General features: G+C 44.1%; 1 protein-coding gene across 1 annotated transcript in view; it reads left to right on the top strand.

Moving 5' to 3' along the window:
* Window positions 1–852: 852 nt before the first annotated feature.
* Window positions 853–13,978, top strand: part of PJVK (pejvakin) — a 152,801-nt gene continuing 139,675 nt past the window's right edge. Inside the window, exons 1-2 of the mRNA XM_029605895.1 lie at window positions 853–1,063; window positions 10,827–11,022. Coding sequence (XP_029461755.1) covers window positions 853–1,063; window positions 10,827–11,022 — 407 coding nt within the window. The remainder of the gene's footprint in view (window positions 1,064–10,826; window positions 11,023–13,978) is intronic.

Consider the following 13,978-nt stretch of genomic DNA (forward strand, 5'->3'; position numbering starts at 1 on the left):
GTCTGCTCCAGCCTCAGCCTCATTTCTCCTCTCCCCTGCACTGTTTTGGAGGGGAGGGGATTGGAGCATGAAGCCTTGAATTACCCTGCAGGCACAATGCATCTTTCTTCAGATGACTGAATTACTGGGTTAGGGGAACTTCAGGTTTGTTGATTATACTGCTTAGAATCCTGGGAGCCTGGGGTCACTGAGCTTAATTATACAGTAAACTGAGGTGCAGCAGGTCAAATACTGTACGTGGAAATCCCTGTGCATGACTGAAATCTTTCCTAGAAAGCTTTGGAAGATGTCCTCTCCATCAGTATAAGATGAAGACATGTGACTCATCCACACACATGATTCATTACACTGCTGTCCTCTGAGAATACTTATAACAGGTACACAGTTTGTTTTGATGAGAGATTCTTGTAAAATCGAATAACAGGATTACATTGCCCTGAACATATCATGTTCATGTTAGTTTATCTATGCTACTTTTGATGAAAAATGTTTTATTATTACAAACAAAAGAATGCAGTGAAAAACTCAGATGTGTATTTAACTTGATTCTCAAATGATGTCAAATTTGACAAGAGGAAACTATGATGCTGCTAAAAGTAATGCTACAACATCCCCTATTATTTTACACTGCTAATTCATTATTCATGTTCTTGGATTACCTAGTATGCCTGTAGGAAGGTGAGAGACTTCTTGAATAGTATGCTGCAGAAAGTGGATAATTAAACGCTACAGTTTGTTTCTTTGAAAATTGTAACCATCAACTTCTGTTTTGCAATGCTAATTTAGAAGATTTAATATTTTGTAAAAGTTAGTATTAGTTTATGCAAAACAATTTTAAATTAATGCAGTAATATGTTTGCTGCAGCTACCAAGAATTTTGTTAAGCAGGTTGGTGATGGAGGAAGATTAATTCCTGTTCCCAGTCTTAGTGAAGCAGACAAATACCAACCTCTTGGACTTGTTATAAAAAAGAAAAGATGTTTTTTATCCAAGAAAGCCAAATTTATCTCTACACCTTTCACACTAAAGGATATTCTTCAAGGAGAAAAAGACATTTCAGCTGGTAAGTTTTTCTGCACTAGAACTGAAATCTATAGCAATATACCTATATTGGTTGTAAAAATATTATTTGTGCCCTTTTACAACAAGCACAGTACAGTAATATGAAACTGAACAGCTGTGTTTGCTAAACACTTTATAGGGTAGTGTCTCCAAATGGGTTTCTTTTGCACATACCATGATAAAAATGAATTTCTCCCGTAAGTCGGGGTATGTTGACACAATTTCAATCTTTCAAATTTACTGCTAATGCTCTTCTTAATATTGCATTATGCCAAAGTAAAAGCTTCCTTCTGGAGCTCAGAGGGTGTAATAGGTATAGACAATATATCAGGGTATGCTTAAAAATTTAATTGGGTCAATTTCTGTATCTTTTTTGTACATCCAGAAGTTTGCAAAAAAAAAAAAAAAAAGGGCCCAGAGCCAAACCTGAATATTTTTAGTGCAGAATGAAAAAAGTCAACTTTTTGCCAAATATTTTTGTCTAGTTATGGATCTCATAAATTTTGTAGAACTGAAGCAAAATTGCATGGTTTCTATACTAATACAGAATGCTGAATGAGTGATGTATTAGGGCATTTCCCATTGACCTACGCATGTGGTTGAGATATCTGTGGAAAGAGTAAAATATTGTTCTGATGAAAAATAGTATTTTTAAAGAAAAAAGTTGAATACACTGTCTAAAAATGAATAAAGGGGGCCAAAAAAAAGGCAGAAGACAGTTGGCACAGGTTCAGGGATCCTCTCCCTGGGGCCCTTGAGGAGGCAGAAGACAAACAGAGCAGGCTTGGGGATCCCCTCCTTGGGGCCCAAAAAGAGGCAGGAGACAGTGGCTACAGGCCTGGGGCTCCCTTTCACAGGACCCAGGAGGAGGCAGGAGACAGTGATCCCCTACTCGAGTTCTAGTAGCAGAGATTGAAAATGGGTGAAGTTTTGCAAAAGATCACGTTCAAGATTTTTCACAAGTTTCCACTTGTTATATTCTAAAATCCATATTGTTTAAAAAAAAGTAAATGCATGAACATGTATAACAATTGTATTCAGTTCTCAATTTCATTATAATGCTGGCTCAAACCTAAATGTTGGCACTTCTTACTTTAAAGTCTGCTATTTATGCATTCTTCCTAGTGTATTAAATTGACTGTCAGACAGATAATGTAGTAACATAGTAGATGTCCACACAAAAAAGACCAACTAATTGAACTAATCACAGCTATTTCTGTCCACACTGCAAGACAATATCCCAGCGACAGAGCATGGCCTCTTGTAAGATATCTCCCCTCATCACTTACCATTTAGGCATGTGAATGTACAAGATCCCCCCCCCCCCTCCCACTTTTAGCCACCAAGCTTTGTAAGAATCTGAATAATTACCAATACAAGCATGGCTGCATCAGCCCAGTAGTTCAATGACACTGCTGACCACTGTTATGCAGAGGAACCTGAGCTTAGTTCCCAGTTCATGATTTCTGCTCCCCAAGTCACTTGGGCCTGCAGAGACAGCTCCTAAGGGAAAGGAATCTTAGTCATTTTGCAATGACAAACCCCAGTGGACAGATTTAGAAACCTTAATTGCAAGGTTCCAAAATGAGCCCTGGTGTATGGCCTCGAGCCAAAGATGGTTGCTGCAATGATTGTACTAAAGTAGGCTGGCAGGAGATATAAAAAATGGGGAAAAATCCCAACGTAGAGCAAATGAAGATTTATGGTGCCAGATCCCAGCCCTAGTTCCAATTGAGTGGGAAGCCGAAAGAAGCAGGAGGAAACTACTAGATACCAGAATGGATGAGACGATGGTGCAGTTTTGTAAGGAACTGGGGAAACTTTTGGGGAAGGGGGAGACTTTTCCAAAAGGATGGGTTCCACCTTAACCAGAGTGGAACCAACCTGCTGGCACTAACTTTTAAAAAGAAGATAGAGCAGCTTTTAAACTAGAACAAGGGGGAAAGCCAACAGTCACTCAGCAGTGCATGGCTTGGAGGAATGTTTCCTTGAAGGATATTAATGAACAGGAGAGTTAGGGCATCCCAACAGAGAGGTTCCAATAAAAGCAAACGTAGTCCATGTACCTATTTGTAAAAAATCACCTGAGGTAAAGATTTCCAAATTATCCATATCAACTGAAAAGCAGGTTGTTAATACAAACAAAAAACACACTTTGAAATGTCTGTATGCCAGTGCTAGAAGACTAAGAAGTAAGTGTTATAATTAGTGAGGTTTGGGTGAACCCTTGGACACTGTGGCAGCTGACCATGCCCTCGAAGGGCAGTCCCGTGAGGGGCCACAGGTCAGGCTCAGCTTAGGACACACAAACACAGAGATTGATCTTTTATTAGACAATGTGATGAAGCCACCAGAAGTGGCAGTAGTGAGCAGTTGAAGTAACCCGGCTGGGCTAGTATCCCTCAGGCGCTGGAACACGACTCCTCCGGTAGCAGTGCTGTAGTGGAAAGAACTGAGAATAATGAGTACAGTGGAATAAGCACAAGTCCCAGTATGGAGAACCCCAGGATAAGGAGAGCAGGCCCTCGAGGAGTGAGTACCTGGTTCCGGGGAACAGCTGTGAGGGTGAAGATGGTAGTACTCACTGGTGTTATAGATAGCGAATCCTTCCAGGCAGAAGAGAAGGCAGGGAGCAGGCAGGGAACATGGGCCCTCGAGGAGCAAGTACCGGTTCCTGATAGCGACCTGAAAAGCAAGTAAGGCCCCCGAGGAGTGGGTACCCCGTTAGTGTTAAGAGTCTGAGACAGAGTAGCTGGGTACGGAGAGCGAATCCCATCCATAAAGAATCCCTTGCTAACTCAAAGGCTAGCAAACAATGTAGGCTTTAAATATCTGGGCAGTGTGACGTCATCACAGGGGAACGCCCCTGAGGTTCGTGCCAAGTAGGAAATAAGAGTGAGGGCTGCATGGCGCGCACGCCCTAAGGTACAGGCGGAGCATGGCGGGAGGCAGCGCCCAAGCCGGTCCAGGGATGCCGGAGAGGATGTCAGGCAAACACCATGTCAGCCAGGCATTCAACCACTGCAAGAGGAGGTGCAAAGAAAGAAAGGTAGGTGGAGTGAAGCCATCGGGAAGGGACGGTTGCAACAGTACCCCCCTTCAAAGAGTGGTCTCCTCTGCGGGTACCAGGTTTTGGTTTCCAAAGTTGTGAGAGATGAAACTGATGGAGCATCTCTTTGTCAAGGATATTAGCCAGAGGCTCCCAAGAATTTTCTTCAGGGCCAAAACCTTCCCATGAGAGAAGGTATTCCCAGGTTTTGCCTCATTTGCGGACATCAAGAATGGCTTCAGCCTTGTATTCTAGGTCATCTTCTGCTTTGATGAAAGATGGTTCCTGAGATTTGGAAGAGAATTCACTGATGATGAGTGGTTTCAGAAGTGAAACATGAAAAGCGTTAAGGATGTTCAATCCAGGTGGTAACTTCAGACTGTAGGTAACATTGCCAAGACGTCGGAGGATAGGAAATGGTCCAATGTAGCGAGGAGCAAATCGAGAGGAGGATAACTTCAGTCTAAGGTGCTTAGTGAATAGACAGACTTTGTCACCAGGTTGAAAGACAGGCGCTTTGGAATGATGAGCGTCATAAAACCTTTTGGCTCGATCACTCGCTTTGAGTAGCATTGCTTTCATCTGCGTCCATAATTGATGGATTTCTTCAGCAGTGGATTGAGCTGCTGGGGACGTCACTGAGAGCTTCAGTGGAAGTGGCGGTGATGGGGAACGTCCATATACCACTTTAAATAGTGTTGATCCAGTTGATGTTGCTGGATGAGAATTAATGGCAAATTCAGCCCATGGTAACAGTTCGGCTCAGTTATTCTGACGGCAACTCACATAGGCCCGAATGAACTGTTTCAGGGTCCTATTCATCTGTTCTGTTTGGCCATTAGATTGAGGATGATAGGCAGATGTATAATCTAGAGAGATGTCGAAGAGTTTGCTCAGGGCTTTCCAGAATCTTGCCATGAACTGTGATCCTCGATCCGAGACTATGTGCTTCGGTAGGCCGTGGAGGCAAAAGATATGGACTATGATGAGCTTCGCAATTTCTGAGGCTGAGGGTAAGCCAGGCAGTGCCACGAAGTGGGCCATCTTGCTGAAGCGGTCGACTGTGACCCAGATTGTATTCATACCTCCAGAAAGGGGTAGATCAACTACAAAATCAGTAGCAATATGCATCCAGGGCTGTTCCGGAACTGGAAGCGGTTGCAGCAATCCCCACGGTTGGCCAGAAGTAGATTTGTGCTTGGCACATTTGGCACAAGATGCCACATAGGAGAGTGTATCTTCCTTGATAGTTGGCCACCAATAATACTTCTGTAGCTTCAGCAGGGTACAGCGTTGACCAGGATGGCCAAGAAAGTGCACCCAATAGAGCACTTTCTTTCTGAGATGCTTTGGCACGATGGTCTTACCAGCGGACACAGAAAGAGTAGCCGCTAAGACGACTTTCTTCGGGTCGATTATGTGCTGCGGCTCTTCCGGAATATCCTCCGAGAGAAATGAGCGTGATAGGGCATCAGCTCTGGTATTCTTGTCTCCGGAGCGATATTTGAGCAAGAAGCCATTTACTTGTCTATGGTTAAGACGTTGCGCATGGCGGAGATACTCTAGATTCGTAAACACGGTAATTTGGTCCGTAAACACGGTCCATAAACACGGTAATTTGATGTTGAGCATCTTCGAGCCAAGGCCGCCATTCCTCGAATGCCAACTTAATAGCCAGTAGCTCTTTGTCACCAATCCCATAATTCTTCTCTGCCAGAAAGAAACGTCATGAGAAGAAAGAGCAGGGACATAAGGACTTGGAATCTCCAGTTTGGCTCAGAACAGCCCCCACACTGACGTCAGAGCTGTCGACCTCTACGATGAATGGCTTATTGGTGTCCGGATGACGTAGGCATGGTTCCATGGAAAAGGAAGTCTTCAAATCTTCAAACGTGGAAATGGCCTCTGCAGACCATTTACAGGCGTTAGCTCCTTTCCGGGTCATAGCAGTCAAGGGCACTGTTAAAGAAGAATAGTTCTTTATAAAGCTTCTATGGTAATTGGTGAACCCCAAAAATCTTCTCAGGGCCTTCAGGCTGGTAGGCTGGGACCAATTCTTGATACTTTCTAATTTTTGGGGATCCCTCTGGAAGCCATCTTTAGACACAATGTAGCCAAGAAAAGGCACGGAGTCTTTATGGAATTCGCACTTGGATAGCTTGGCGTAAAGTCGGTCTTCACGGAGTCTTAGTAGAATATGCTTGACGTCTTCTAGATGAGTAGACGGATTCTGAGAAAATATCAGGATGTCATCCAGGTACATTACGACACTCTTGTACAACAAATCCCGCAGAATGTCATTCATCATGTTCTGGAACACAGCAGGTGCATTGCACAGGCCGAAGGACATTACTAAGTACTCAAAATGACCGTCTCAAGTGTTGAAAGCTGTTTTCCACTCATCACCACTGCGAATTTGACTAAGTTGTAGGCCCCCTTCAGGTCAAGTTTCAAAAATATCTTGGCCCCCTGAAGCCGGTCAAACAGTCTGAGATTAAAGGCAGGGGGTAACGGTCTTTAATCGTAATCTCGTTCAGACCTCGATAGTCGATACAAGGACGTAAGGTTCCGTCCTTCTTCCCCACAAAGAAGAATCCTGCGCCGGCTGGATGATGCGTATTGAGGCGGCAGTCCTGCCATTACTGGAGTTGTAGGCATGCAGAGAACAGGAGAAACTTCCTTGAGGCAACTGCCATGACAACCTGGGCCCCAGCGGGAGAGTTCCACGGAGGACCAGTCGAATTAAGGCTGATGCAACTGCAACCAGGGTAGCTCCAGAACGATAGGGTGCATAGCCTTCTCTAACACAAAGAAGGGAATTGTCTCCGTATGGAGGGCTCTGGTGCGAAGAGTCACTGGTTCGGTGTGACAAGTCACATCACCGGGCAAAGGCTCTCCATGGATGGATGACAAGAGTAGTGGAGCTTCTAAGGTAATGAGGGGAATCCTCAAGTGTTCCACTAAGTGTCAAAGTATAAAGTTGCCTCCTGTTCCCGAATCCACAAGGGCAAGAAGGTACAGAGAAGGGCAACCAAAATGATAAAGGAGATGGAACAGCTCCCCCATTATTTATTTATTTATTTATTTATTTATTTAGAGCTTTTTTATACCGACATTCATGATACCAATCATATCATATCGGTTTACAAGAAACAATGGTGCAATAACATTAACATCAACATGAACGATAGGCGAAAAGTGATAAAAGTTACAATAAAACAGGGGCACTCGAACTGGGAGGAGGAAGAGCCAGAGGCATGGGTAACTCAGAGATAAATAATATCTGGTCATATACTCAGGACTATAATAATAACATGTACTCAGGACTGAATACTATCAAATATATAAATAAGATCATATACTCAGGACTGTAATAATATCGTATATTCATGACTAAATAGTATCAGGTCATAGAACTCGGAACAAACTAATATAGAGTCAGAGGCCATGTCAGAGTTGGGGTACCTTGACTGGAGGACCATGGCGAGTTATTGTAGTTGGGGAGGTCATAGATCAGGGAAGGCTTGTAGAAAAAGCCAAGTCTTGAGTTTCTTTCTGAATGTCAGAATGCAGGGTTCTTGTCTGAGGTCGGGGGGCATGGCGTTCCAGATGGTTGGCACCGCTGTTGAGAAGGCTCGATCTTTGGTGGATGAGAGGTGTGTGGATTTGGCTGGGGGTGTGTGTAGCGAGCCCTTGTAGGCTTCTCTGATGGGTCTAGAAGAGAAGTGCAGCGTGAGTGGGTAGTGTTTATCGATGGGTGTTCTGTTGTAAATAGCTTTATGGATGATGGTGAGACACTTGTGTAGAATTCTAAAGTTTACAGTGAGCCAGTGCAGGTTTTTCAGGATGGGTGTGATGTGATCTCGTCTGTTGGAGTTTGTTAAAATTCTGGCGGCCGAATTTTGTAGCATCTGAAGCGGTTTGGTGGAAGAGGCAGGAAGGCCTAGCAGAATGGAATTACAGTAGTCTAATTTGGAGAATATAATGGCCTGGAGTACCGATCTGAAGTCTTGAAAGTACAGGAGCGGTTTGAGTCTTTTTAGTACCTGAAGTTTGAAGAAGCAGTCCTTGGTTGTGTTGGTGATGAACTTTTTTAGATTTAGCTGGTTATCAATTATAAGTCCAAGGTCTCTTGCTTGGCTGACCAGGGTGTTGGTGTGAATTGAAGGTAGGTTATCGTTGTGGTTGAGAGATATAAAGAGCATTTCTGTCTTAGACATATTAAGAACAAGGTTTAAGGTAGTAAGGAGGTCGTTGATATCTTGGAGACAGTTGTCCCAGAACTTCAGTGTTTTTGTGAGGGATTCAGTTATTGGGATCAGGATTTGGACATCGTCGGCGTAGAGATGACCTCGTCAGCCTTTCCCTATGAGGAAAGGCTGAAGAGGTTAGGGCTGTTCAGCTTGGAGAAGAGACAGCTGAGGGGGGATATGATAGAGGTCTTTAAAATAATGAGAGGTCTTGAATGAGAGATGTGAATCGGTTATTTCCACTTTCAGATAATAGAAGGACTAGGGGGCACTGCATGAAGTTAGCAAGTAGCACATTTAAGACTAATTGGAGAAAATTCTTTTTCTCGCAACGCACAATTAAGCTCTGGAATTTGTTGCCAGAGGATGTGATTAGTGCAGTTAGTGTAGCTGGATTTAAAAAAGGTTTGGATAAGTTCTTGGAGGAGAAGTCCATTAACTGCTATTAATCAAGTTGACTTAGGAATTGGCCTCTGCTATTACTGGCATTAGTAGCATGGGATCTTCTTGGTGTTTGGGTACTTGCCAGGTTCTTGTGGCCTGGTTTGGCCTCTGTTGGAAACAGGATGCTGGGCTTGATGGACCCTTGGTCTGACCCAGCATGGCAATTTCTTATGTTCTTATAGTTTTTGTTTGCACCTCTGTCCTCCTAGTTCCCCTGTGCATCCTGTTAGATAAATACGCCTTATGTGAGTGGCTGCATTCCCAATAGGACTAATCATTATTAATATATTTGCAACCTGCCAGATTCAGCTATTACTGGAAAGTTCCTGACATGTCTTAGGGATCTTATTCACTGGGAATTTTATCCCAGTTCCCAGACAATTCAAACAATAATAAAAAATGCAGTAACAAGTGTGTGTACCTTTATTCTGTATAATCATGAGCACTAAAAACAATATAGCTTACAGAATTTAGGTAATTTAAACCCCTAAGATTTGTCTGGTTAACTCCCAAGGTTAGCTGGACAAATTATTTGAATATGGTCCCCATGCTGCTGGTGTAGCCAACTCCAGTCCTAAAGAACCACAAACAGGCCAGATTTTCATGATATCCACAATGAATATGCATGAGAAATTTGCAAGCACTGCCTCCATTGTATACAAATCTGTCTCATGTATATTCATTGTGGATATCCTGAAAACCTGATCTATTTGTGGCTCTCGAGGACTGGAGTTGGCCACCCCTGTTTTACATGGTGGCCAAGTTGAAGTCCTATGCCTGTTCAGTGAACATGCTGAGGGTCCAACAAAGCTATGGTGCAGGCCTGTCACGAGGATAAATAGCACCCTAGGTGGTAAGGGGGTGGGGACTCCCCCCACCCCTCCAATGTTACAGCCAGCCGGGAGGGATTCCCATTGGTGCTGCAGCCCCACTGGAAAGACCAAGTCAGAATTCGTGTCTGGTGCTGTTATTACAGTGGAGAAGTTCTGGTGCACAGAAGTAAGCTCTAGTGCCCTCCCTGGCCTTGTGTTTGCCCTCTCCTTCTGATGGCCCTGCTGTCGTGAATATACCAAATAAGCAAATGGCAGGTCACAATCTCTAAAATGATGATCACCTATAAAAAAAAAAAAGTTGTTAAATCAACAGCTTGAAAAATATATATAAATAATAGGAGATGCCATTGAAGTCTGTTTTATAGGATGTCAGACAAAATGGGGCTTAGCAATATGAATGGCTGCAATCCCAAAAGCATGAATCATTTATCCTAATGTAAATGAATAGTTATTGTCACCTCTCTTATTGATGCAAATTTCATCTTTTTTTTTTTTTTTTAATATTTTTTAGCAAATAAGATGGGAATTCCCTATGATATAAATGTATGGCACATGGGCACAAACACAATTTCAAATGCTTAATCCCCGGATACACAATCCCCATATTGGCCAATGTTTTGACCAGCTAGACCTTCATCAGGGGAATGTTAAAACATTTAATGTAGACTTATCTGTGGAATGATGTATCTGATGAGATCAATTTTATAGCTCATTGGTTTTGGCCATTATTGAGATCTCATCAGAAAATGGAGTCTGAAATGCTGTGGTGGATGCCATTATGTCTATCATAGCTTTGTGGTCACCAAAGTTGGTCGAGAACAAGTATAAATCTGTTAGTCTGTTTAAGTGGAGTTGTACAAGTCATGATAAAATTTAGGATTACAAAGTTATATTAACCCAATAATGTGGCCACATTGCCTACACAATCTGTGCCACATTTCTATGGTAAAAATGCTGCTTTTTAGTGAGAATAGATTCCATGGCCTCAAAACTACTATATCCTATTTCACTCAAAAATTCCATTTATATTTGAGCAATGATGTTTTATATGGATGTTTTATTTTAATAGTTTATATAGCTATAAAACACTGTTAAATATTTGTTGATATTTGATATTTTGTATTACTAAAATGAATCAGTTTTTAAACTTTTTTTAAAAAATATCATGATGATTATCTTTGATTACAGGTGTCTCATCCTACCAGCTCCTTAATTATGAGGACAAATCAGATGTTTCATTAAATGGTAGACGGGGAAATCATATTATAAATGATGTTGGAGTCAATATTTCAGGATCTGATAATGTTGCAGTTAAAGCTTCATTTGGCATTGTAACCAAACATGAAGTTGAAGTGCCAACATTATTGAAGGAACTGATTTCTAGGTAAGTTGTAGTTCTGCTTAAACTAGCAGCCTCACTTTTGTTTTTTTTTAGGTATTCTGTGGATCTTGGTCGTGTAAAAGTACCTTTTTTTTTTTTGTCCTAACAGTTTCTTCTTACTTCTTTTGGTCTTTCAACTCAGTTAGAACCAAGCTGGTATAGGGTGTGATGAACCTTCATTCGCAGCTACCCAAGGATTTTTTTTTCTCCCTACTGTTGTGCTGGAGATGGACCCTTGGGCCGAGGTGGGGTTGATGCTACCTGTAGGAGAGATCCTAAGGGTCCCCACCGTCAGCAGGTGGAGTGGGCTGAAGGACAGAGGCCGGCTGGTGCTTCACCAATACCAGCCCTCGTTCCCCGTAGGTTGAGCCTTTGGGAACCGGGGCCGGCTGGACTTAGGTGGGCCTCCGTATGTCGTCGTTGATGGAAGGACAGAGAGGTCAGCCCAGAGGCAGCATCAGTGGAATGGAGAAGTCTGTACTGGACGAGGCGGAGTCCCGGAGACCTGGACACTAATAGAACCAAAGTCAGACAGGGGGGCACCCGAGCAAGAACAGGCCGAAGCTTGAATAGGCCAAGTCCAGGACGTAGATTGAAGAGGCATCGTAGAGCAAACTGGAGTCAGGGCCTGCGGCAATCAAGAAGCAGTGGCAAGACAAGGCTGAGGTCTGGACGAGGAGAGAGTTGGTAGCGTAGTTAGACAATGCAGAGGTCCAGGCTTGGAGAGAGTCAATGGCGTAGTCAGGCAATGCAGAGGTCCGGGCTTGGAGAGAGTCAATGGCGTAGTCAGGCAATGCAGAGGTCCGGCTTGGAGAGAGTCAATGGTGTAGTCAGGCAATGCAGAGGTCCAGACTTGGAGAGAGTCAATGGCGTAGTCAGGCAATGCAGAGGTCCGGGCTTGGAGAGAGTCAATGGTGTAGTCAGGCAATGTAGAGGTAGTGTCCGAGAAAGCAATACGAAGATAGGTTAGGAATCAGGAATGCAGGAATGAAGGAGAACAGGAATTTGTGAGGATTAGGAACCAGGAACGCAGGAGAATCACCAGGAGGCAACCAGTACACGACTAGCGTGAAGACCTGGTCTTCTCATTAGAAGCCGAGCCCGGCCTTAAATACCGGAGCTCTGGTGACATCATCATCATCCAGGGCCGCGGCCAAGTTCCCACCGTGGGCCCTTCTTAAGAGTCAGTGGTGCGCATGCCTAGGGTCGGGACACAGCGCTGGACGGCGGCGTCTCTCTGCAGGCCACGCGGAGAGGCCCGACGCGGAGCACAGGAATCTGTAGCTGAAGCTGAAGAACCGGGGGTGGCCCAAGGACAGAGCTGGCGGCTCACCGCCGCCAGGGTTGAGAAACCAGGCACTGGATTCGCCAGAGAGAGGTGAGGGGGCTGGGCCATGGGTCTGCTGCGGCCGGCACACGTAACACCTACTTTTGATTCCTGTCACAAATTGCTTAGTTCAGTCATTGCATCAACAGTCCTCAAACTGGGGCCATACAGTGGGTCTCTTCCAGAACCCTGCAGTCATGGACTCTAAAGCTGGCCACTAGATGTTGCCATTGAATGATGACTCTGATTCCTTCCTGCCTGCAGCACCTTCAGCTCCTAGAAAGCAGAAGGCCTGAGCTGGGAATCAAGTCCAGGTCCCTCCCCATGGTAGCACTAGGTTGGCCTTTACCTCCATTGATAAGTGTTCTGTATTTGAAAGGATGTGGCACTGGAAGAGCTTGAACTGGGGTTTATGTGGGGAGATGGGCTGTATTCTTAGCTTCTGAGCCACTGGTTGGATCTGGTAAAGCCATGACACTGCAAGCTACATATAGGAGACCCAAACCCTCAGGTGAGCTTATTACTCCAAGGAATATACAGAAGGTCAAGCTTTGTCAGATTAAGTTTTTCCTAATATCCGGATGGCTGATAGGCCCATGATACCATAGAACACAACTCTGCCATTGGACATTGGTGGGTCTGTTTTCAGTCATACCAGCATTGCTGTCTTTGGTAATTTATTTAAAAACATTTGTTACTCGCATATTCTAACAATCAAAATATTGGAATATCAGTGTCTTCATGGTTTCTGTACCCCACAGTGTTCCCGTCTTCAGTCCATATCTTCCATAACCTTTGAACAGTTAGCATCAGCTCTTGGCTAACTGGTGTCATGTGTAAAAACTGAAATTGGTGCCACCCCCATCCCTGGTGGCAGCTTTGGCACAGCACTCCTTCCTTTGGTAGTGGCAGCGGTTCTGGCATAGTATACTCATCTCTCCTTCTCTCACACTTTTCTTACCATCTGTCTAACATCAGTATCCCTCCTGCCCACGGTGCCCAGCATCCCCGTCTCTCTCCGTCCCCCTTCTTGCCCAGAAGCATCACTCTCTCTTTCTCACTTCCACCCCACTCCTTCCTGCAGGCTGATTCTTCCCCCTACTACTGTAGCTAGAAGCCTCCTTCCTCCTACACAGTGTTCCAGAGTCTTCTGCTTGCAGATATCATATGGAAGAGTGTGGGAGGGAGGAGGAAGCGGTGCCTCCCTTCCTGTGTGGCTGCACAGGGCACACTCTCCAAAAGCTGACCCTGATCACTGTCACTTTTTTTTTAAATATCGTGATGATTATCTTTGATTACAGGTGTCTCATCCTACCAGCTCCTTAATTATGAAGACAAATCAGATGTTTCATTAAATGGTAGATGGGGAAATCATATTATAAATGATGTTGGAGTCAATAACCTTACACATTTATGGACTCTGGTTTGGCCTGTGCTCCAATTTTCAGCACCTGTTTCTCTGTCTTCACTATCCTTGGTGTTGACACCGAGACCCAGCACCAATGTCTCAGGCTATCCCCGTTCCCCCCCCAAGAGGTCACTATGACTTAAAGCAATTATTACACATACCAATATTGAGTGGATGAAGAAGGCCGCAGCTTTATTGTTATTAACAAAGATTAATCATCACCG

Source organism: Rhinatrema bivittatum, chromosome 6, assembly GCF_901001135.1.
Source record: "Rhinatrema bivittatum chromosome 6, aRhiBiv1.1, whole genome shotgun sequence".
Classification (NCBI taxonomy): domain Eukaryota; kingdom Metazoa; phylum Chordata; class Amphibia; order Gymnophiona; family Rhinatrematidae; genus Rhinatrema; species Rhinatrema bivittatum.